Source organism: Tursiops truncatus, chromosome 1 (assembly GCF_011762595.2).
Source record: "Tursiops truncatus isolate mTurTru1 chromosome 1, mTurTru1.mat.Y, whole genome shotgun sequence".
NCBI lineage: Eukaryota > Metazoa > Chordata > Mammalia > Artiodactyla > Delphinidae > Tursiops > Tursiops truncatus.
In genome coordinates, this window is record NC_047034.1 from 115,290,519 (window position 1) to 115,316,088 (window position 25,570).

General features: G+C 34.5%; 1 protein-coding gene across 6 annotated transcripts in view; it reads left to right on the forward strand.

The window, feature by feature from the left end:
• Positions 1-24,783, forward strand: part of ADGRL4 (adhesion G protein-coupled receptor L4) — a 121,827-nt gene extending 97,044 nt beyond the window's left edge. For all 6 annotated transcript variants that reach the window (XM_073787995.1, XM_073787985.1, XM_073788000.1 and 3 more), the window contains 3 exons: positions 20,499-20,590; positions 22,155-22,323; positions 22,682-24,783. In XM_073787995.1, coding sequence (XP_073644096.1) covers positions 20,499-20,590; positions 22,155-22,323; positions 22,682-22,744 — 324 coding nt within the window. In that variant the 3' untranslated portion in view covers positions 22,745-24,783. The remainder of the gene's footprint in view (positions 1-20,498; positions 20,591-22,154; positions 22,324-22,681) is intronic.
• The last annotated feature ends 787 nt before the right edge of the window (positions 24,784-25,570 follow it).

Here is a 25,570-nt window from a genome sequence, read left to right on the forward strand (position 1 = left end):
AAAAAGGAAAATACACAATAATTTGGAGGACAATCTTCGGCTTTCTTAGCTTTACCTTTTGTATTAAAAATTAAGTTAAAACCATAATTTGCACAGCAAAATTTTGTATGCAAGGTACTATATGTTCAGCCAGTATAATGTGTGTGTGTGTGTGTGTGTGTGTGTGTGTGTGTGTGTGTGTGTGTGTCTGTATACATATATATAAGCATAGGTCCTAATTTTTTAAATATTGGTGAAGATATGACAGCACTTGTTTAATTATAACAAGATATTATTATGATAACCGTGCTTGTACATGGAATTTGTTAAAAGTCTCTAGTACACTCTGCTGGAAAACGTTAACTGAAATGAAACAAAGTGTGAAATGTCTTAAAGAGAAGCAATAGAAATTTAATAGAATAAATAGTATTTACTTTCCAGAATAAAGATAAAAAAGTAAGTGAGCCTTCAAATTTAAATAGATAATTAGTGGTGACTTTGTTATGCCTGGCTTTAAATGAGAGATAAAATTGCTTTCTCAGCTTTCTCTGAATAAATCTGGGAAGACTTGTACTTGGAAAAGACATTTTTATCGAACAACTGGCAATGGGTTTAATTCTTACATGGAATCCTTGCATTTCTTCTGTAGAGTAAGAACCAATTCCCAGTAAATGCTATTTGCTTGTTTTTATGAATGGAGCCCTGGGGCATGTCTGGTTTGGAGTTATAATGATGATGCCTTTAAGATAATATGTAAATGAATAAGCACTGAATTAGTTCGCACTGGTGGCTTTTTCTACCCCTAGGTATGTTGTTTCAAAGGAAGATTCAAGCTTTCAATCTACTCTGTTAAGTGTTAACTACTTAGGTATTTGAGCAGCAACATTTTTGGCATTGATCAAATAAAAGTACTCCTCAGGTGTTTACTCATTAATATTAAGGATCTCTTAGAATTCTGAAGTGTGAACCACTGACCCCACTGATTCTATCTACGAATCACTACATTTAGAATGTTAAGATTATAACTATACATGAAAAGACCTAGCCATGCTTTTGAAAGATTGAGCTGTACAAGAAAGAGATTTCTAAATCTTTGTAAAGCAAGCTGCAAACTGAAGATAATGTACATAATTTATTTCTTTTCTTCAGTATTTTTAATCTTTCATGCTGAATTCTTTCAACTAAAACTGTGCAAATGATTAGATTCAAGTACACAAATATAAAGAAGAGTTTGTGAAAATAATTTAACTTTTAAGTAGAAATTGAAGTTTCTCATAGATATGTTCAGTATTGAAGAATTTAATTTGCTGGATTGAGGCAAATACTAATTAAGCTGTGTCCAAATAAGGCATTTTCTTTAAAAAATGAGAGCTTTCATTTCAATTTAAATCACAACTCTTATAATTCAGTGTTTCTATATTGCTCCTTTACCCATGTCTTTTTAGGTTGCCCAGAATTCCACTCAGTTTTTTGTGATGGTCTCCTCTAATTGTTCTAAATTATGTCTACAATCTCTTAATTCCCTTTCACTAGGAAATAACTATTAAAACCTACTCAAAACTGAACTCCTCACATAAGCCTTACAAGACAGACCATGTCTATGTATATTTATTATTATGTGATGTATTCTTATTACTTTTTTTTAAATTTTGCAAATTGCCCAAGCTTGAAAGAAATGCAAATATTACAAGACTATGTAAAGTAAAAAGTGAACATTTCAAAACATAGTCATATTCTTCATGACTGACTACTCTTTTGCTTAATATTTACTTTGTATCTTTCCAGACCTTTGCTATGCATACAGACACACACACAAATACATATATACCACACATAAATATGCATATACATATGTATAAATGTAAGCAAGAAATTTGATTATAAATTCAAATAACCCAAATTATTTATAACCTACAATGTATCATATTCATCCTTCCTTGTTAGAACATACAATTCTACCATTTTTTATCATTGCATATTATGAGTATGATCTAATTTATTTAATCACTTTCTTATTGATTTTCTTCTTACAAATAATACTGCAAGAGAATCGTTTCAATACAGTTACATATACCCATTATATAAATTTGTTATGAAGTGCTTTTTAGAAGTATAATGTACAGCACAGGGAATATAGTCAATAATATTGTAATAACTTTGTATAGTACATAATGTATAAAAATATCAAATCACTCTGTTGTACACCTGAAACTAATGTAATATTGTAAGTCAACTAAACTTCAATTTTTTAAAAAGGTACAAATGCAAGTAGAGGCAGATTTTTAAATTTCCAAATTGCCTCTGAAACACTTACTTCAATTGATACTTCCATTGACAATATATAAGAATGTCTGTTTTCTGACATTTTTGCCAACACTAGATAATTTTATCTACTGTGGTGTCTAATGGCTAAATAGGAATATATAAACTGAAAGGAAGAATTATGATAGACCAAGATTCTGCAACAGTGGCATCATTAACACATAGGACCAAATCTTTGTTGTGGCACCTGTGCTGTATGGAAGTTTAGCCGCATCTCTGACTTCTATCATCACCACCAGCTCCACCATCACCACCTAGGTATGACAACCAAAACTGTCTCCGGACACAACCAAATGTCCCATGGAGGGTAATACTCCTAAATCTCTTGACTGGGAGTTACTAGTGTAGACTTGGTTTTTAAGTATCTTTTATAGGGGTGCATTTGCAGCTTTCTTTAAATGGCACAAATATAAGGAAGAGAATTAAAATCATAATTTGGGTAATGTCCTTTAGATGACCCCATTGAAGTTATATTAGAAACACTATTCATTGTAAATTTTAAATTGTGGATAACAATTTTAATTACATGGATAACATTTTAATTACATGTGTTAATTTAATGGCATCATATTTGTTAGATGCATCTTTAGTGACCTCTGGTTCAAGGCACTTCAGTATTCTACCCTTTTCTCCATATTATGTATTAATAAGAACTTCAGAGCCTATAACATTTAGCTACTTTTTCATATTATTCTGACCTTCTTGAAACAGGTAGCTGGAATTTTTAAAAAGGAAAAGTGGTCCTAAAAAAGAACTTAACATAAATAATACATTTGTAGTTTCCTATGTATTCCCATTCATGGGAGTTATATTCTTATCAGAAATACCTTCACAGATAATCTTCTTGGAACTTGTTCTAAAAAATTTCATAAAATTTGAATAACTTCATAAAACTTATCAATCCAAAAAAATATCGAAAAAGAAACCCCTTGGGTCTCTCAAGTCCAATAAGAAATAACCAGCTCAGTTAGAATTTCACCAGCCAAGGTGAAATTCATCCCTGGTATTTTCGTATAAATGCAGCTTTACATTGAGGGATGTTACATAATGAAATGGTGAGAGGGAAACACTAGGGATGTTGGTAGAGCAAGACAGTCAATTAGAATTATTGTTCACTTTATGTTTGTGTAGTCTTTTAATCTTTACAAAACCCTTTTAGCATCTCAGTTAATCTTCCCAAAAGCTTCAGTAATACATCGAAATTAAGGTAGGAATAGCATGTAATAAGAGATAATGTTTTACTAGATTTTCACTAGATCTAGTAACTATAATCTTGACTTATCTATTTATAAATACCTATGGGGGTTCTACTATTTATAGCTCTTTAAAGAAGTGTACCAATTCCTTGAGAACTGGTTAAACTAAAGCTAATTATGTACATTCTTATGTAGCTAACAGATGAAATCTTCAAGCTACTACTCAGCAAGAATACATAAAAATCCTTAACTTTAGCCAAGAGCACACTACATATTCTGATCATTCTTCTACTTCTGCTCATCCTCTTAGTGTAACACAGCGTCCTTAACCAAGTTGGTCTGCAACAAGAGTGAGCCCTTATTTGAATCAGTCTTTGTTAGCATTTGCTGAGCTCTTGTTCTACACATCTGAAAATATTTAACTTCCCTGTAACTATGTATCATGTCCCTCTGTCCCCTTCAGTACTCTCTGCAAAATATAAACTACTCATTCTGAGAGAATGGACTATCTGCGTGGCTCTGTCTTGATTTCTGTTTCTCATATAAAAATGTTGTGTCTAGTTTCAGGGCTTCCCAAGAAAGGAACATTTAACAATTCCTTCTGATGAAAAAAACATGCCTCCTGATGGTTTCTGTTCAAAAAGAGAGCCCAAGTTGTTCAGTGTTAGTGCACAACCTTTATTCATTAGAGATTCATTCACACTCATTTGGGTAAGAGCCACCATTTTGACTGTATTTCAAATAAGTGGGAATTTATTTTAAGGCTTATAGAGATTAAGAAGTTTACTCAGGGTCACCCAGCTACTGAATGGTAGAGGCAAGCTCATGCTTTCCAAGTTTACATTCTGTGCTGTTTCCCTGTTACATATTCTTTCATCTTGCCTTGCCCAAGAGACCAAAGGGAGTACATCTTTGTTAGGTCCATGAAAAACTTGTTCCCATCTCCCAGATTCCACAAATGGTTTCAAGGTGGGTCGTCGGAGACGCAGCAACTACATTCCTTCTAAAAATTATTCATAAACTTTCAATTCTTTGTTTTACTTAGTGAAGATGTCAAAATAAATTATTTTTCACTGAAAATGATGGAGATCTCATCTACTATAGATGTCTCTTTCCCCATTTTGTATTGCTTTATCTAAATACTTGCCAAGCATATCTAACAACTAATCAAAAAATCCTACCTGAAATCCTGACTATACCAGACTATAGATCAGTATATGGAATACAGATAGTCTGAATGTATTCCAGACAGCTCTATTCAAAAAGCTATTTTCAAAAGTAATTATTTTTCTACAGAGTAACACTTACTTGGAACAGAGCACCACGTGCCTGATAGACATTTTGAATGATAATAATAGATTCCCAATGATAGACATTTTGAATCCTTCTTCCACTACCCCGATACACGAAGGAGGTGGCTGTCCTTAGCCACCTGTGCCTGAGCGTATTTGGGTGAAAGGTGATGCTTACATCATATCTGGATAAGGTCTGGAAAGAGGTGACTTATTGCTGGTTATCCTCCATATTTAGGCACATTTGAAAGTTAGAATGGTCACTACACACATGATTCTCACGCGGTACCCCAGGAGCCATGGCAGAAGCTGGAGGTGGAGCTTGCCAAACATATCTGAGCTTATCTTAATAAGATGAAAACAAAAAACTCAAGTAAATTCTAAACTGAGCAGAACACTGGGCAACAGGAGTAAAAAATACTGGGCCTCAACAAACATGGATAAAGTGGACACTGTCCCTTGCAGGCACTGCGTGTTCTGGCCCCTGTCTGCTGATCCACCTCATCTCTCATGACCCTCCCATGGGCTTTTGTGTTTTAATAACATTGGCTGCTTTATAGTTTCTCAGAAGTTCTATGTACTGCCCATGTCAGCATCTCCACACTAAAACACTCCTCGTGGCTTTCCTCTGTCTGTCCTTCATCCAGTTAACTCCTTTCAGATATCAATTCAAACAACACTTTCTGAGGAAAGTCATCCCTGACTCACTGGTCTATAATGAATGTTTTTGTTATATGCCTACAAAGAAGCCTTTTTTTTTTTTTCTTTTTGAAGACTTTCCTCTATTTATAATTACACGGGAGTTAGTTTGAATGACTGATCAATAACTGATTCGTATCTGTCTCCCCCAGGAGACTGTAAGCTCTATAAGAGTAAAACCTTATGGATTTTCTCTCACTATATTATCCTTGAAGTTTGCCAAGTAGTAATCACTCAAGTAATATTGTTGGATGAATAAATAAATGATGCACCAAGTACAGTAGTTAGTCAAAAATGTTAATTCTTTTCTCCAAAGGAAATTTAAAGAAAGAAATCATCATCGTGGAAATGGGGTTATTTGGGGAAGACTTCTCAGAAGAGATAACATGTGAAGCAGTCATTATAGCATATCACTTTTTTAATTGAAATATAGTTGATTTTCAGTGTCGTGTTTCAGATGTACAGAACAGTGATTCAGTTATACATATATTATATATATGTATATTTGTGTATACTCAGATTCTTTTCCTTTATAGGTTGTTACAAAACATTGAGTATAGTTCCCTGTGCTATATAGTAGGTCCTTGTTGATTATCTATTTTATATATAGTAGTGTGTATATGTTAATCCCAACCTCCTAATTTATCCTCCCCCATAAATTTGTTTTCTGTGTGTGTGTCTCTTGCTGTTTTGTAAATAAGTTCATCTGTATCTTTTATTTTTTTTAGATTCCACATATAATCGGTATTGTATATTTTTCTTTCTCTGTCTGGCTTACTTCGCTTAGTATGATAATCTCTAGGTCCATCCATGTTGCTGCAAATGGCATTATTTCATTCATTTTTTACTTTATTTCTTTTCACCTTAGGAATAATTGCTATATCTATCTATCTACCTAGATCTATCTTCATTGGCATTTTAGGTTTAACTGAATAAAATGAGGTCCTAGCCAAATAATGTCAGAGTTTTTAAAAAGTAGTATGATTAGTAAAAAGCACATATTATGGAGTCCTTTCTATGCCGTGGATTTCTAATATGTACATGAGGATAGCAATTCCAACTCTATATACAGAGTTACGGTTAAAAAAAAAAAAGAAACAAAATTAAAAAGATAAAAACATCCTTTAAAAGTTAAAAAAGGAAAACTTTTAATAATTTGGGGGACAGTCTTATGTCCCTCTTCTATTTTTATCTTTTATATTGGTGATAACTAGATACATCTTTGAATTTAATTGTTAAAGTTCTATCAGATGCTAAATAACAGCTTAATGATTTATATGTTTGTATAAACTTTTTAACTGTTACTAACCTCTATCCTCATTTTATACAGTAAGCATATACAAGGAACATTTTTCCTTGCTTATATCTTAAATTTCATTATTCAGTTTTCATTGTCACATTAAACCGAACAATTGTTGTAAATACTCTTCACATATAGTTTTTCTCCTTCACCTTTGTTTTCTAGTATCTTTCTATGGCTTATAACCATCTGCAGTTGAAACCAGCCATAAAAATAAGCTCATGAAATTCACTTACACCCACGGAGGCCACTTTACCCTTCGTGTTTATAAATTTCTAGTTCTCTCCACCTTTTAATTCTGTCTGGAGACTAGTAAATTATTCTTTCAAACATTGAAAATATCCAACTATTAAAATATTCCCAGTGGAAACATATTAAACATATGAAGTGTGAATATTTTTTTAATTCATAAGATGATTATATATTGCTATGGAATTTTAGCCGTAATAAAATAGAGCAATTATTTAACTATTACCTCAGGGGGGATGTGGGAAGATATTTTCCTAATGAGGCAGTTTTCTGCCCACTTGTTGATTAAGACTTTTGTGTGCCCAAGTCTGATTAATGAATATACCTCATAAAGTCCATAGGTCTGTGGTTTCTGTTAGATGCAAAATGTTGCATATATCCCAAGGTATCCATTCATAAAATGAAGGAGATGTAACTTAATTCTTTCCCTTTTCTCAAAATTATTCCTAGAGGGTCATTATACTTTGATAACTATTTCTCTCAGTTTCCATTGGTATATCTATCTACAGATTATAGATTTCTAGTGAGATATTGTTTTGTCAAAATCTGCAAGATGTAACAAAATATAAATTTTTAAATGTTTAGTCAGATTAATGGTTGAATGTTCCTTTACATAAGCCATTAAGGATACCTGGGATGGGGGCATACCACTCTTCATCCTCTTATTCATTCAACAAATGTTTATTGAGCATCTTTTATATGTCAGACTTTGTGCTACACCTTGGGAATACATCAGTGAATAAAATATTAAAAAGTCCTTACCCTTATGGATCTTGGATTCTAGACCAGGAGTCTACAATAGCCATAGCCTGTTTTAATAAATAAAGTTTTTTTGGGATACAGTCACATTCATTTGTTTCAGTATTGTCTAAGGCTGTTATTTTTTTTTTAACATCTTTATTGGAGTATAATTGCCTTACAATGGTGTGTTAGTTTCTGCTTTATAACAAAGTGAATCAGTTATACATATACATATATCCCCATATCTCTTCCCTCTTGCATCTCCCTCCCTCCCACCCTCCCTATCCCACCCCTCTAGGTGGTCACAGAGCACCAAGCTGATCTCCCTGTGCTATGCGGCTGCTTCCCACTAGCTATCTATTTTACATTTGGTAGTGTATATATATCCATGGCACTCTCTCACTTTGTCCCAGCCTACCCTTCCCCCTCCCCGTATCCTCAAGTCCATTCTCTAGTAGGTCTGCGTCTTTATTCCCGTCTTGCCCCAACGTTCTTCATGACTGTTTTTTTTGTTTGTTTTTTAGATTCCATATATATGTGTTAGCATACGGTATTTGTTTTCCTCTTTCTGACTTACTTCACTCTGTATGACAGACTCTAGGTCCATCCACCTCACTACAAATAACTCAATTTCGTTTCTTTTTATGGCCGAGTAATATTCCATTGTATATATGTGCCATATCTGCTTTATCCATTCATCAGTCGATGGACACTTAGGTTGCTTCCATGTCCTGGCTATTGTAAATAGAGCTGTAATGAACATTGTGATACATGACTCTTTTTGAATTATGGTTTTCTCAGGGTATATGCCCAGTAGTGGGATTGCTGGGTCGTATGGTAGTTCTATTTTTAATTTTTGAAGAACTCTCCATACTGTTCTCCATAGTGGCTGTATCAATTTACATTCCCATCAACAGTGCAAGAGGGTTCCCTTTTCTCCACACCCTCTCCAGCATTTATTGTTTGTAGATTTTTTGATGATGGCCATTCTGACCGGTGTGAGATGATATCTCATTGTAGTTTTTTTGTGTTTATTTTGTTTATTTATTTGTTTGGTTTTTTGCGGTACGTGGGCCTCTCACTGTTGTGGCCTCTCCCGTTGCGGAGCACAGGCTCCGCACGCGCAGGCTCAGCGGCCATGGCTCAGGGGCCTAGCTGCTCCGCGGCATGTGGCATTTTCCCGGACCGGGTCACGAACCCGTGTCCCCTCCATCGGCAGGCAGACTCTCAACCACTGCACCACGAGGGAAGCCCTCATTGTAGTTTTGATTTGCATTTCTCTAATGATTAATGATGTTGAGCATTCTTTCATATGTTTGTTGGCAATCTGTATATCTTCTTTGGAGAAATGTCTGTTTAGGTCTTCTGCCCATTTTTGGATAGGGTTGTTTGTTTTTTTGATATTGAGCTGAATGAGCTGCTTGTAAATTTTGGAGGTTAATCCTTTGTCAGTTGCTTCATTTGCAAATATTTTCTCCCATTCTGAGGGTTGTCTTTTTGGCTTGTTTATGGTTTCCTTTGCTGTGCAAAAGCTTTTAAGTTTTATTAGGTCCCATTTGTTTATTTTTGTTTTTATTTCCGTTTCTCTAGGAGGTGGGTCAAAAAGGATCTTGCCGTGATTTATGTCATAGAGTGTTCTGCCTATGTTTTCCTCTAGGAGTTTGATAGTGTCTGGCCTTATATCTAGGTCTTTAATCCATTTTGAGTTTATTTTTGTGTATGGTGTTAGGGAGTGTTCTAATTTCATTCTTTTACACGTAGCTGTCCAGTTTTCCCAGCACCATTTATTGAAGAGGCTGTCTTTTCTTCACTGTATATTTTTGTAAGGCTGTTTTAATGGTAGGAAGAATTGAGTCGTTATGATAGAGACCATATGGCCCTCAAAATCTAAACTATTTACTATCTGGCCCTTTACAGAAAAAGTATGCTAATCCCTGTTCTACACTAGAGTGATGTAAGAAACGATAACTACCCTCTCCCATAAAATATCCTAGAATATCATATTGGATTTATTAAGAATATATTTCTTATATTAAGGTATCTGGTAATTTTATATATTGATTGTCCTTTAAAATACAGTTAGTTACTCCTTCCTTTTCTATAAAATTCTTAAAGATAGCTAGCTTTTTGACCCTGAAATTTCAATTCTACCCTAGAGGTGTTTTAACAAAAATGAGAAATTGTTTACATGAACAATAAAGAATTGACTTATTGTTGAATTATATCTAAGTATTTATTTTCCTGACATTATTTTAGAGGAAAATCCTGAAAGTGGAAAAAAAGATCTTAAATTTTCTGTTGAAGACATATTGCCTAAAATAAAGACTGACAGATAAAAGTTCTGTTTTTTTAAGGTGCTATTTATAGGTCCAGTGAGACTATGACACAAAATAATGCTTATCCAATTGTTAATAAATATTCACTATATTTATTGTTAGACATTTCAAATATTTGAGACAATTTGGAATAACATCTTTCCATATGAATTAATAACTATTAGTGATAATAATTGATGTTTGTTGGGAATGTATATATTGAACACTATTCTAAGTACTTTACATTAATTATGTAATTTAATACATGCAAAAACCCTGTGAAATAAGTACTAATATTATCCATATTTTACAGACAAGGAACATGCAATACAAGGAATTAAGTAAATAAATGTCAGAGCTGGAATTTGAATCCATTTGTGGATTTTAACTTGACTGACTTACATGGACTTGCAACTTTTCTGGCAAATAACTCAGTCTAGGAGTAGGAAAAAAGTCAGTTGTGTCATTTTATCCTTCGTGTATACTTTAGCAGTATTCATTTTAATCCAGAGTTGCACTTGGAGACATTAGATCTTACTTTTTTCATTTTATTAGGGTTACCTTATTAAACTACATAATGTGATCTGGAAATCCACCTAGCAGGTACACATACCATACACTGCAGGAGGTTGAAAGGGCGCAGCAGGAGAGGGGGGACTCTGCTACCTTTGGTAACAAGCACTTATCCCTCCCAATGGCTTATATCTGATGTGTGACATGTGATGTAGAAAAAGTTAGGGCACCAGTGTCCTTTGTATTTTAAGTAGTAAACCTTAATTTTTCCTTGGAAAAATATCAATAGGAATTCCAATGTGTTTTTCCTGTGCAACAATAGATTATTTTGCATTCCACTTAGACCACTGACATGAACCCGATAACCATATTTGAACTCTAAAGGATATAAAGCTTTGTTATTGACCAGCACAGGAAAAACTATCACTTTCTTAGATCCTTGACCACAGAGAACAGAAGGCAGGTGTCTTCATTAAGGGATCATTGGCATAAAACACTACATCCTGTTCAGTGTTACTGGTTTCTTGACTAAGTTCAATGAACACTAACGCCTAATAGCTAACCAAGTCACTACTCAATAATGTTTTCCTCTTCTACTTTTAACCGTTTCTAAAATAAAGTTACTATTAGTAGTCAAAATAAATAAATGTCTAAACAAATCCTTAAACTTTTAGATGTCAATTTAACTTCTCTTTACCTATCCTTCATCTGTAGTTTGGTAGTTTTGCAGAGTTCTTAGGAGCATAAACTGTAGAATCTGTCTACTAGGTATGAATCTTGGCTCTGCTACATCTTAACGGTTTCACTTTGGGCCAATTATTTAACTTCTCTATGCCTCTGTTGCCATAAATGTGAAATAAATGTAATGATGCAGATCTTACTCGACTTGCAATGGGGTTATGGCTCAGTAAACCCATCCTAAGTCGAAATGCATCTACTGCAGCCAACCCATCAAACATCATAGCTTAGCCTAGCCTACCTTAAACATGCTTAGAACAATTACATTAGCCTACAATTGGGCAAATATTTTAACACAAAGCCTATTTTATAATAAAGTGTTGAATATCTCATGTAATTTATTGAATACTGTACTGAAAGTGAAAAGCAGAGTGGTTGTATGGGTACAGATATTTGTCAGTGTACTGGTTGTTTACCCTGGTGACAGCGGCGCTGACTGGGAGCTGAGGCTCGCTGCTGCTGCCCAGCATCAAGAGAATATCATACCATATATCACAAGACTGGGAAAAACCAAAATTCAAAATTTGAAGTACAGTTTCTACTGAAACTGTACTTCATTCATATCATTTTCACACCACCGTAAAGTCGAAAAATCCTAAATCAAGCCATCGTAAATCAGGGACCATCTGTAATAATAATATTAAGAAGACTAAGAAAACCTACCCCATAAAGTTCATGTACGGGTTAAATAAATAAATAAGGAAAACTTGGAATAGTGTCTGGCACATAGAAAACAATAAATATTAGTTATTATTATTTTTATTATTGATCTGAGCCTCAATTTTATAGTAGTTATTGAGTACATGAAAAATGCTATTTTATACCAGAACAACTATTCATCCAGTTGTATATCCAAACAGTCAAGGCCTGGTAGAAGAGTGTTGCTGTGTTTTAAAGTGTAAACCTCAAGAGATTGATTAGTGAAGTATCAGGAATACTGTTAATACCCCAGAGTAATCTATGAGGGATATTCTCCTCTCATGATATTTAGAACCTACTTAAATATGTTGTTTTCAGATTTTTTCAGATGTTTCAATATGTTTCAGATTACTTTTTTTTCATATAATTTGTAGACTACATTCCCATTTCTCTGTAGTCTATGCCCTCCTGATGCAGGTGCTAATAATTTCAGGAGAGAAGCATCTCTTAGCTCTGTAGATATTCCCAAGCTGCTCAGTTCTGAGCCTCAGGAATGTTAAACAAGATGAGGCTCGTGATGTTAGGAGAGAAATGCTTCCTAGCAGTGTCATGGAGGTATATGTAGAGGAAAAGTTATTCCACTCCACAGTTCTGACAAAAGGTCAACAAACACGGTAGCGTCATAATTTCTGTGGGTTTTCCCTAAATGTATATTAAAGCAATTTCGCATCTAAACTTTGGAAATTTAGTTTCTAAATATTAATTTATTAGCAAAAAGCTTTTAACAGGTGCCAACCCAATCCATTGCTTCCTGGCACAGCTTCACCATGCAGATCTTGGGCTTTCCAGGGGGAGTTCTGCCGAGCCTGGGTATATTCTTTATAGGGCTCACACCTTTTATATGTGCTTTCAGCCACTATATACCTTCAAGGTATTTTATCAGTCTTAGCACATACACACATGGTCAGGCTCCACAATGGTTGCAACTTCTGAAAATTGACCCCCTCTTCTTTTGAGATCTCTTTTCAAACAGTTATAGATAAGCCTTCATCGAGAGGATAATGTCCTTGGGGTTTTCTACTAAGAAGTCAGTGCCCTCAGAGTATGAAAAAGATCAGATGTGAAAATAACTTGAAAGCTAAGAAGTCAGAGTTGTCAAACAAATGTCCGAGTGCCCACATACTTTGACTTTCAGATAAACAAAAAATTATTTTTTAAGTATAAGCATGTCCCCAATATTGTATGGAACATACTTATACTAAAAAATTAATTTGTTGTTCATCTGAAATTCAACTTTCACTGGCATCCTATATTTTTATTTACTAATCTGGCAGCACTATGAGAAAGGCCTATAAGGGCAGGTATTATAATGAAGAAAATGTGACAGGTACCTGAAAGTACAAACTGCATTTGTGACTTGCTGGAAAGGAAGTCTTTTACGAGTTATAACTTGTCTTGATCTTTTTATTTTAGGAAACACAGAAGCAGAATCCACAAATAATAAATGCTTTCATATAATTGACTACCCATCAAATATCTGGAACATCAATAATATTTATGAGTTATTGATAAATTAATATTTATTTTAAGCTGGATTCAAAATTTTTATTTTAAAAATAAGAAACACTATAATTATAGGGTGTTTCATATCTATACCTCTATAATTAGCAATAGAAACACCCTGTATTAGTGTTCTAATGCTGTCATAACAAATTATTGCAAACTTAGTGGCTTAAAACACCCCAAATCTGTGAGTTCACAGTGCGGTAGGTCAGAGGTCTGGGCACAGTGCAGCTCAGATGATTCCTGTGCTCAGAGTCTCACTGGGCTAAAATCAAGGCGTCAGCTCTTCTGGAGGCTTTGGGGGAGAATTTGTTTCTGTGTTTATTCAGATTGTTGGCCAAATTCAGTTTCATGCGATTGATTTCTTTGCTGACTGTTAGAAAGAGGTCAGTCTCACTCTGTAAAGCCTCCCACATTTCCTGACACATGGCCCGCTTTGGTCTTCCGTCTCTCAGACCTTCACTATGCCTCATCTCTCCTGCCTTCTGTGGCATCTCTGCTGAATCTTTTCTGCCTTCCTCTTTCATTTTTAAGGGCTCACATATTTACATTGAGCCGTTATTTTATCCAGGATAACTTTCTTATCCTAAAGTCTTTCTATCCTAAGGATAGAATTATAACCTTAATTCTATCTGTAAAATCCCTTTTGCTATATTCACAGGGTCCCAGACATTAGGGAGTAGACATTTTTTTTTGGAAGAGGCATATTATTCCACTTACCACATACCCCAATACTATATGAATATACTGTAACTAAGGCATGTAAAGAAGTGATTCCAGCTGGGAAATAATTTAAAAAAACAATCAGACAGAAGACAAAACTCTAACTACTTAATTCCAATCTAGCTAATAGACAATTTTTTTATTTAATAGATTATATCTTTTCACTTTAAAGCTTAAATTAAAAGCTACTCAGCCATCTCTGCAGTGGCCTAGGGATTGAGAATGGGTCTTTTTTTATGGCCTCTTGGTAAGCCAGTAGAAACCCACCTTTTGTCCTTGGCAGAAGCAGTTTTGTTCTAGGCCAGTTAATTTAAAGGTAATAAAACTATTTGAAAGGATATAGCAGTTGTGATCATGACACATTCTTAAATGAACCAGATCCTGTTTGATATATATGAAAAATTAAAGCATGAGACTAAAAGTGCTGTAAGAGAAATTTTCTCATTCTTTCTGGTGAGATCTGACATCAGCATATAGATGGCTTCATCAATTATTGAGAAAAAGACTAAGAAAAAAAATGACTGATTGGGATGCTTTATTCTGAAGTCTGAATTTGAAGCCCTTGGGTTGAATGTACCTGTACGTCTAAATCTTTCAGAATTAGCTCTCGCTCTTTCACCAGCCCATCTATTTAAATTTCTAGTTTAAAAAACTAAGGTACTTAAAAATTTTTAATGCACTCTGTCAAACATGTGTGCCAAACTTTGAAGTAACTGCATGTATCAATGAAGTGAAGAAACAAATCTCTGTATAGATAAACATCCCTTAAGATGAAGCAAGAGAACTGATTTTAAGCTTCCAGGACTTTGAATGATTTTTTTTCCACAGCTATTTTCATTCTCTTCTGTAATCTAAAGTACAGCAATGAATTTCAGAGTTCTTATGTTTGCCATGTAATGTCCTTGTCCTGTTTATTCCTAGAAAAGTATTATGGGCTCCTGGTTGACAAACTACAACTGTATTTTAAAAATTGAGACAAAAGTCATAATGAGTGACTCTGTTGATTCATAAGTCATTAATTAGCCCCTGTGCTTTTTTGTGACACTAATGTTAGAGATAAGTAATAAGGGAACCACAGCTTATAAAATCAGCACACATAGGTAAGCACTAATGAGCAAAAGTGTGAATCATTTTAAAGGCAACATTTTGCTAATTAAGGTTAATATTAATGATTTATATTATATTTTAAAGACTTACTGAAGTATTCAAGTATTTTATTGTTGCTGTAGCCATTGCTTGTAAATACAGTGTTAATAGTATCTTCCCAACTATTTAACCTAAAATACAGTTATTTCTGTATCAGTCCTCAAAGTCATTACTTCTGGAATAATTGCAAACTATTTCTTATTATTAGAAATACTTTTAAATTCTATATAATCTTGTTCTGAGCTTTTGTTTTTATCTCATCTCAGACTGTTCATGATTACTTCATAAAACATTTCCTCCCAAAAGATACTTTTCTGTACCATGTAAAATGCATAGAGTTTCAACTTAATTTCCACCTCTAAGTAAAGTCATGTGCTTTTAGGTGATGCTAATTCTTTGTTTAAGTTGTTTTTGTTTTTTTTACTCTATTAGAAAAAGAATTTTAAGTAGCTTATATATTTATGGATAAAGAGAGAATGCAGGCAGTGTAAAAAGAGTAAATTTAGGTTTTTCCAGTTATCCCAAATTTGCTTAATATTATAATATGACCTTGGATTTGACTCTGAGTTTGGTTAAGGAAAAAATTATTCTGACACTTGTTAAAATGGTAAGGAAGACTTTATTCCAGACTATTGTGAGACGTGTCAAAACTATCAAAATAGGGGAGATTGAGCTCAACTCTGAATACAATAAGGGCAACTGGGAATTTACAGACAAGGAACAGGTTATGTGTGAGGGAGTGGGTGGGGATGGCAGATGAAAAACTAAGAGGAGACATCAAGTGTAGGGAGAATTCTTTTTTTTATTTTTGCGGTACGCGGACCCCTCACTGCTGCGGCCCCTCCCGCTGCAGAGCAACAGGCTCCGGACGCGCAGGCCCAGCAACCACGGCCCACAGGCGCAGCCGCTCCGCGGCACGCGGGATCCTCCCGGACCGGGGCACGAACCCGCATCCCCTGCACTGGCAGGCGGACTCTCAACCACTGTGCCACCAAGGAAGCCCAAGTGTAGGGAGAATTCTTGCTAAACTTATTTTAAGAGCTTTCTTACTGAATGGCAGGCCAAGGTGATCAGATATCAAGGATGGGAGATGAGGAATTTGAAAGTGATCACATATCTAGAGTGGGAAAAATCCTCTCTAAGCTGATTCAGCAGGATTCTTGCTAAAACTGGGCACTGCAAGGATGTCACTGAAGCTCAGGGTTGAGGCCTAGATGAGAAGAGGGCTCAGAGGAACTTGACTGCGATTTAATTAAGGAAAGTCTTTGTCAGTTTCCTACTGACTAAGGCAAGGGAAGAACATGTTGACATACAGAATTTTCATTGTCCAAAACAGTAAAGAGTACGATCATGCTCTGCATTTCCGTAGAATTGAATTCGGGTCTGATTTTATCATTTGGGTTTCAGTTTTTCACAAAGGTACACTGGGAGGCAGTAGGTAGATAAAGAGCATTTAAACAGAGGTGGTGAGAAAATGAGCTAAGGGGATATCTAAAGGTCCAGCAAGGACAATGGCCTGAAGTCATGCTTTGTGTGCTGGAGGAAGAACAGAGAATCCAATGTGAGTGGAGTGAGGTGATCAAAGCACAGAGAAGTAGGACTTGAGGGAAGAAGTATGTCATTTCAGCCCTTAGAATTTATTGTGAGATCCTCAGGTTTAACTCTGAGATGGGAAGCCATTAGAGGGTTCCGACTAGAGAAGTGGTCTGCCTTACATTTTAAAAGGCTCAATCTTACTGCTGTAATGAGAAAAGATTGTAGGAAGGCAAGGATGCAAGCAGAGAGACCAATTAGGAGGCTTTTGCAATAACCCAGAAGAGGCATGATGGTGGCCTCTTCCAGGATAAGAGCTGTGAAGACGGTACATGGTGGTCATATTCCGAATATGTTTTGAAGGTAGAGATGAAAGGTTTGCTGATGAATAAACTTGATCTGCTAGAAAATGAGATAACTTTTTTTCGTGAGGTGGGATATGTTACAACAAAACTAGGTTCTTTAGGAGAAGAATAGCAGTTTAACTTTTGACATTTTAACTCATGATGCCCATTAGATTTCCAAGCAGAAAAGTTAGATGGGGCCTAAGGATATTATTTGGAGCCACTGAGTCTGAGGCAGTGAGTATATATAGACAGGTCCAGCAACTGAGATCCAGACGAATCACTTATTTTCTTTGTGTTTCACTCCTTTGGCTCTACTGGTCACTCAAGACTGGCTTAGAAATCATACATTAGGGTATCATCACCTGTGTCCTTCTACTCTACTCTGCAAACAACTGCATGGCCCTTCCTAAGTAATGTTGTACTTGCCTGTGGACTGGCCATCTCCTCCACTGTACTGTAAGTTCCTTGAGGAAAAGGACTATAGTGCGTAAGTGATTCTTGAGTGAAAGAATAAATTTAAAAACCTTTGCATTTAAGATAAAATCTAAGAACTCTTCATCTTTTGTCTACCTTGTCTCCAGCTACCCTTCCCTATGTTTACTACACTTCAGCCACCACTGCTGGTAATTCCTTAAAGGCATACCATATTCTTAAGCCTCATGGCTTTTTTCTGTGCCATTTTGCTTCATAGAATGCTTTTCTCCCTCATTTTTGATCTGCTAATGCATTATCAGTCGTCACGTCTGGTTTAAAATGCTAAATCTTAAGAGACATACTTCCCAAACCTTCATTCTAGTCCACCTTCATTTTGTGTCTCCTAACAGTCTAAATTTATGACTTAGTAGCATTTTTCACAGTTTGTAGAATTGTATTTGTATGATTTTTTTTTACTATCTATTTTCTTAATAAGTTTATGAGAACAAAGGGCAGTGTCTGTTTTGTTCATTAATATGTACCCAGACCTCACCAATATACCAGACACTTAGTTGACCCTTTATAAAATGTTTTGAATATATGTAAATAAAAAGATCCATATATTTTTATTATTGTCATTGATAATACAATCAATGTATTTGTGATTGTTTTCATTGCATAAAGCCATAATACCTTTTGATTAAAATGCTTTAATCTGTTTTATCTTACAATTGCAAAAATATAAGTTTATGGACTAAGAATTGTCTCTTGTTTGTCTAGCAGCACCTGGTTTTTATAAGTATGCAAACATTTTCCCTTCTATGTAGAAAACATGTACTTTCCACAGCTAGATCACCCATAAAGAATGTTTCATTTTTACTCTTCACTATTTTAGCATATGACGTAAAAGCATATCCAAAATGTATATGCATTTCTGAGAAACCATAACAATATAAGCAACTATTTTTCAAATTTGTTTTATCAATAACAGAAGTTTAAGAAACTTTATTTAATAAATATTATAAATTTAAATCACTAACTTAGGAAATTTATGCATTAGTGAACAATTATTTTAACACTTAAAGTTATTTTATCTTATAACTCTTCTGTTGAGTTAACAAGTTCAATATAAACACCTCATAAAACTTCTTTGAAAATTTTCAAACCAATAATATTTGGGGTATAGTATTTATACTAACCAAATTTTAATACTTTTTATTATTTTAAAAAACATATATATGTTTATAAAATTAAATACAAGTGTTGTTCCCAAATTTATTTAAAGAAGTTATAGCTATAGAAGCCTAGAAAATGCTATGCATCTCTCTTTCATAAGTAGCAGAGACTATTTATAAAATTAAATATTATTAAATTGTCATTTCAGTTAGTTATTTGAGCATACAATAGGGCGAAACTTGTCAACTAAATCAATTTAAATATATTTTATCTCCCCTCTGCAATTGCTGAAGTGTTTCTTTGTATGGAAACCTTACTGTAATTAGAATTAATTAATCGTATAATTGAAGTAATAAACATTTGGAAGCAGGAAGAAGGGACTAGATCCATATTCCTCTAAGAGTTTCTCTCAAGGACCTCTCCATGGAGATATGACAACATGAAATTATCTGATGCATTATTTTATATTGCTTTTTATAATAGTAACTAGTAAATTTCATTTTTAGAAGCTATATAAAGTCCTCAGAATATGGAAGAAAAAACAGAATTTTTCTATTAATTTCTGAAATCCTAGTATAAGAATTAGCTGAAAATTAAAATATTGCACTTTGCTACTGTTGTTACAAAATGGCTTTTGAAAAATTTGTTTGGATTAATAAAATATATTCAATAAAGGATTAACCTACAAATTATTTCTATAATTTTAATATTTTAATTATTAGTATGCTTATGTTAAAATAGATATACATTTAAAATATACCCCTCAATTAATCCTCTGACACTGCACATATGACTTACAAGTCTCCAAAAGTACAAGAAAAGGAAAGAAAAGAAGAGTAAGTTTTTCATAATGCAGTCATTTTAGAAGGGGTAAAAATTCTGTGCATTCTATATAACCGATATTGTGGAATATATATAATAGAATATAAATGTTTATCAAAATGCATATGCCTTTAAACATATATTTCACTGATTAATATTTTGAAAGTTTATGAGATTAAATTTAGGGAAAGGAAATCTCAACATAATATTAGGAGAGATAGCTAGATGAACCATACAAAAGAAAGTGCATTCAAACATTTTCTAACAGTAGAAATTAAGGGTGTTTTGTTGTTTTCAAATTTCCTTTCAATTTCTCTTTTCCAGTTTAAATTTTCAAAGGATTGACAGAAGTATCACTAAAACTTCTTTTCAAAGAAGCAGCACACAATTTCATGAACAAAAATTTGATTTCTCAAGTGTTCATAAAGTTTTTTAAACCAAAATTTATCTTAATATGTATATTAACCATATTGTTGGCAGAAGATGATAATTCATCAATCTGTAGAAGTGACTATAACATCTGAAGAAGTTCTTGAACAGGTGCTTAATACAATCTGGCAAATTGTACTAACTGTGATTTGTACTGACAATTTTCAGTGATATTATAAAGATCAACCACATATTTGTTTGCATATGTCTACCGGAGGGTTTGTACTTCTTAATATACATAAAAGTGCCATGATTTACTGGTTTCTATTTATTTGATATCTTTGCTATTTGTTTATTTCCTTTATATGTATCTAGTTTACTACGAAAATTATCTCTTTGTTGAAATTAATTTATATTCTCAGGTTAATCTCTTGGCATTTGGAGTTATCATATACAAAGTTTTTCGTCACACTGCGGGGTTGAAACCAGAAGTTAGTTGCTGTGAGAACATAAGGTAAGTATTTCTTCAACTGTATTTTCTTTAGTGATTAAAAGCTTTAGTAACTTAAAGTAGAAATAATTTTTGGAAGGACAATTTTTAAATGATTTTTCACACTTTCCCCCATCATATTTAAAATACTAAATAGTATTGCTAAATAGTATTTAATATGTTTAATAAGCCTATAATCACCACAGATTAAATGGTAAGTAAAGCAATCTTTTTGAACATATTCCCCTTTGAAAGAAAAGATGATGACTGCATTTTAAGACAAAAGTTGGCCTTAGTGATCTGCTTTTGCAAAGCACTTCTCAGCGCTTAGTAACTGTGTTTCTTCCTTGTGATTTCTAGTTTGCATTCCGCCATGATTTTTCCTCAGCTCCCTCCCTTTAAAACTGATTTATTGAGACCTTGAAAATGGTTTATTCAGGAAAAACTGAAGTGTACTGTAGGGAACATTAGAAACAACTGACGTTTGGGTCTCTTGGGAACACTCCTGTAGTTTCAATATCTTGCACAAGATTTATAGTTAGGATTTAGCAAATGTTTGATTGATTACTTTCTTTTACTCCTCACCATTCATAGTTACATGTAGTTTGCTGGCTTTAATAAAGTTGAGAATGACTCATTTTCTGTGGTACACTGCAAAAACATCTTCTGCAGTAAAGAATGATTGCACTAAGAATGAATGAGAAAATAAGTATTAGTTGCCTCATTTTCAAGGCAGGTCCTCAGTGAGCAGGATTGAATATTATTTTACCAAAACTCACAGGAAATAAGTTGAAAATGTGTAAAAGTGAGTATGTGCCTGTATTTTTTAAGAAATAAGCATTCTAACATGAATTTACTTTGAGGTAACTGTATTGCAAAAGCAAAAAAAAAAAAAAAACTTGTTTTATATTTTACATGTTCTCTACTAAGCCTGAAAGGAAAGCAGAAGTATCCTTTGATGTCCTGCCCATGTGCTGACCTAAATCCACATGGTATACTCTTCAAGCTTTCTTAGGGAGAATACTTCCTAACAGCTATCTGTCTTACCTTTGGGAGTTCCTGCAACATTAGATTTGAGATCAAAGCATACACACAGGGCTTCCCTGGTGGTGCAGTGGTTGAGAGTCCGCCTGCCAATGCAGGGGACACGGGTTCGTGCCCCGGTCTGGGAATATCCCACATGCCGCGGAGCGGCTGGGCCCGTGAGCCATGGCCGCTGAACCTGCGCGTCCGGAGCCTGTGCTCCGCAACGGAAGAGGCCACAACAGTGAGAGGCCCGCGTACTGCAAAAAAAAAAAAAAAAGCATACACACAGATGAAAATATTTTAGGATTAAGGAAATTCCTTGAAAAATACCAGATTTTAAAAATGCTGCCTTGAATTTGGAAGCACATCCCAGCCACAGTACGCTAGTATACCCTAGCCTGTCCCATGCAGCTATAGCATAATTTGTCAGTTTCAAAATTATTGGTCTTTACCGAAGATTTCTTGGTTATTCAAAAACTGACTTCCCACATAATTTGAGGAATTTGAGGATACGTTAAGTATGCATAGCTTTCTTAGCTGGAACATTGCAAATTTGTTCTAGGTCTTGTGCCAGAGGAGCCCTTGCTCTCCTGTTCCTCCTTGGCACCACCTGGATCTTTGGAGTGCTCCATGTTGTACATGCATCGGTGGTGACGGCTTACCTCTTCACCGTCAGCAATGCCTTCCAGGGGATGTTCATCTTCTTATTCCTGTGTGTTTTATCTAGAAAGGTAAGCAATTTGTTATTTTTGTCAACCTTATAGCATATTTATGTAGCATCAGTTACCAAATTGATAAAAATTCTCATTCTCATAGATTTATGACTTGTGCCTTTATTGCCTAAGTGCAGTACATTTTAGTGTCAAAATAATCAGAATGCTTAGCTGTTCATAGGGAAATGTGCTTTTAAAAAACTTGCTAGTAAGAGTATAAATACAGCTTACATTCACTTGAGCGTATTCTGACAGATAATCAGAAAGCAACAATAATTTAGAAAACTAAATATAACAATTTGTTGTGATTTGAAAATAATTTGATGTGATTGTTACAGTTACGTTTCACGTTTCTTACTTTCTTCTTTTTTTTTAGATCCAAGAAGAATATTATAGGTTGTTCAAAAATGTCCCTTGTTGTTTCGGATGTTTGAGGTAAACAGAGAGAACTCTGGATCATTATTGCTACACAGAAATAAAGAAGCCAAGCTGTGGATGGCCAGTGTATAAAAATGACTCAAACAAATTGTCCAATTGTTAATACTAATCAAATATTTTAAGTCCATTTTTCTGTTTACTGTGTAAGAAATGTAGATAATACGAGATAAAATTATGTACCATATAGCTATAGTAAGCTTTCCTACATGACTTAGTTAGCTATGTCAAAAATAGTATTGCAGATATTTGGAAAGTAATTGGTTTCTCAGAGTGATATCACTGCACCCAAGGAAAGATTTTCTTTCTAACACAAAAAATATATGAATGTCCTGAAGGAAACCACTGGCTTGATATTTTCTTGATTCATGTTGCCTTTGAAACTAGTCCCCTATCACCTTGGTAATGAGCTCCGTTACAGAAAGTGGAACATAAGAGAATGAAGAGGTAGAATATAAAACAGTAAAAAGGGAATGATGGTTGTAACAATGAGACATATTTTGAACAAGCTCGTTGTTTTGTAAACTAGATGGGAAATTAGAGATAAAACAAACAATTGAATAAACACATCTTACCATTCTGTGAATTGTTCTGAACTTAAATTTCTACCTAAACAACTTAGACCTGTATTTGTTATATCCATTTTCTATTCTAATAGTCTATAAAAACACAAAACTTCACAAAAAAAAAAAAACTAAACATTTCTGTTCTGTTTTTAGGTTAACATCAGAATGAGGTATATGCTCTTTCTATACTTATTTCACAGATTGTGATTTCAAATGCTTATTCAGTAGTACATAAATGTGTCAAAATATCATATTGTTCATGCCTGTAAATGTAAAAATTGTGTATATAAACCTGAAGTACTCTGTTCCATAACCTTTCAGTGTAGTGAAAAATATTGTATCTCATTAGACTAGCATATTTGAGTTCTTTATTTCTTTTTAATTTTAGAAATATTGTAGTTCACATCACAATATTCTCTTTCAATTTACTATTTTTAAAAGGGCATTGTAAATATGAAAGTATTCATAAAGTTAATTGCTATTTTTTTCTGTTCAGAAAAGTACACATTTAAAAATGTTATTTATAACAAAGAAATCACTGGGAACTGTATAAACTTTCACACTGGATCTATTTTCTGACAGTTTTCCTCTATTAAGGCATATCTGCTAAAATGTAAGGCTTCTATCTATCTTCAAGTTTTCTCATTAAAATGTAGAAACAGTGATTTTACTTCAAAAAATATGTAATTGTTCTACACCTACCTGTAAAAGTGTGCCAATACACTAAATGTTGTGATTTGAACTTAATTTCTCCAGCTGTTCAAGTGAAGTCTGTCACATCTTACACTAACAAATAAAATGATATCTGAATGAATCTTTCTACTGCTTGACTGAGGCATTTCTCTAGAAAGATGAGCTGCCTGCCAATGTCTTAAACATTTTTAGAGTATTTGTGATAACTTTTTATTTGATCTTTTGATCTCTTATATGACCTATTATTATAATTATCATTATAGGACAGTGCTATTGGAATAAGATACTAAAAAAGTAATCTGTTCAATCAATGTATACAAATTATGTGTGGTGGGCAGAATAATGGTCTTCCCAAAATGCCCACACCCTAATCTTCAGAACACATGAATATGTTAGGTTCCGTGGAGAGGAGAATTAACCAGCTAACAGCTAGTCCTCTAACTTTAACGTGAGGAAATTATCCTGGATTTTTCAGGTTGGTCCCATGTAATCACAAGTTTCCTTATAAACAAAAGATGGAGGCAGAAGAGGGAGCCTGTTAAAGCAGTGCCGTACGAGGCATACTCAACCACACATTGCTGGCTTTGAAGATGGAAACAGTCCACAAGCCAAAGAACATGGGCAGCTCCTGTAATCTGAGAAAGGCAAGGAAATGGATTCTCCCCCAGAGCTCCTAGAAGGAAGTCAGCCCTGCTGTACTTTTGTTTTAGCCCAGGGAGACCCAGTTTGGACTTCTAACATCTAAAACTGTAAAACAATAAATGTATACTGCTTTAACCACCAAGTTTGTTGATAATTTGTCACAAGATTATTGATTTTTTTTTTTGATAATTTGTTACAGCAACTATAGGAACTAGTACTATGGAAATATATACATAATAACATCTTTAGATATAAGCAAGTATTCATATCAGTAGGGAAAACCTTAAAATCCTGAATCTTGTTTTCACTAACCCTCCCATAGACATCATTGGGTGAAACTTGTATTCTTTAGTATGAGATTTCAGACCTTTTCATAACTGCTCACTTACCTTTTTATTAGGTAAGGATCTCTCTTTAAAAAAAAAAAAAAAAAACAGGTGTGTGCACACGTATAAATATATATTTATTGCATAAATGCCTCATAGCATTTGCCCCCTGTTTTTATAATCAACAAGAGAAAGGGCTCAAAAAAGGTTTTCACTGGGCTCGGTTTAAAAAAATACAAAAATGGGGCTTCCCTGGTGGCGCAGTGGTTGAGAGTCTGCCTGCCGATGCAGGGGACACGGGTTCGTACCCCGGTCCGGGAAGATCCCACGTACCGCAGAGCGGCTGGGCCCGTGAGCCATGGCCGCTGAGCCTGCGTGTCCGGAGCCTGTGCTCCGCAACGGGAGAGGCCACAACAGTGAGAGGCCCGCGTACCGCAAAAAAAAAAAAACAACAACCACAAAAACAAAAATGAACATTACAATGACAGGAATGTGTTAAGATGCTGAACTGAAAGGTACATACAAAAGTACATACAGCTGCTGGAAACACACTTCCAATGTGCGGCTCCCGAGCCCTCAGATGGAGGAGTGCAATGAAGCCAT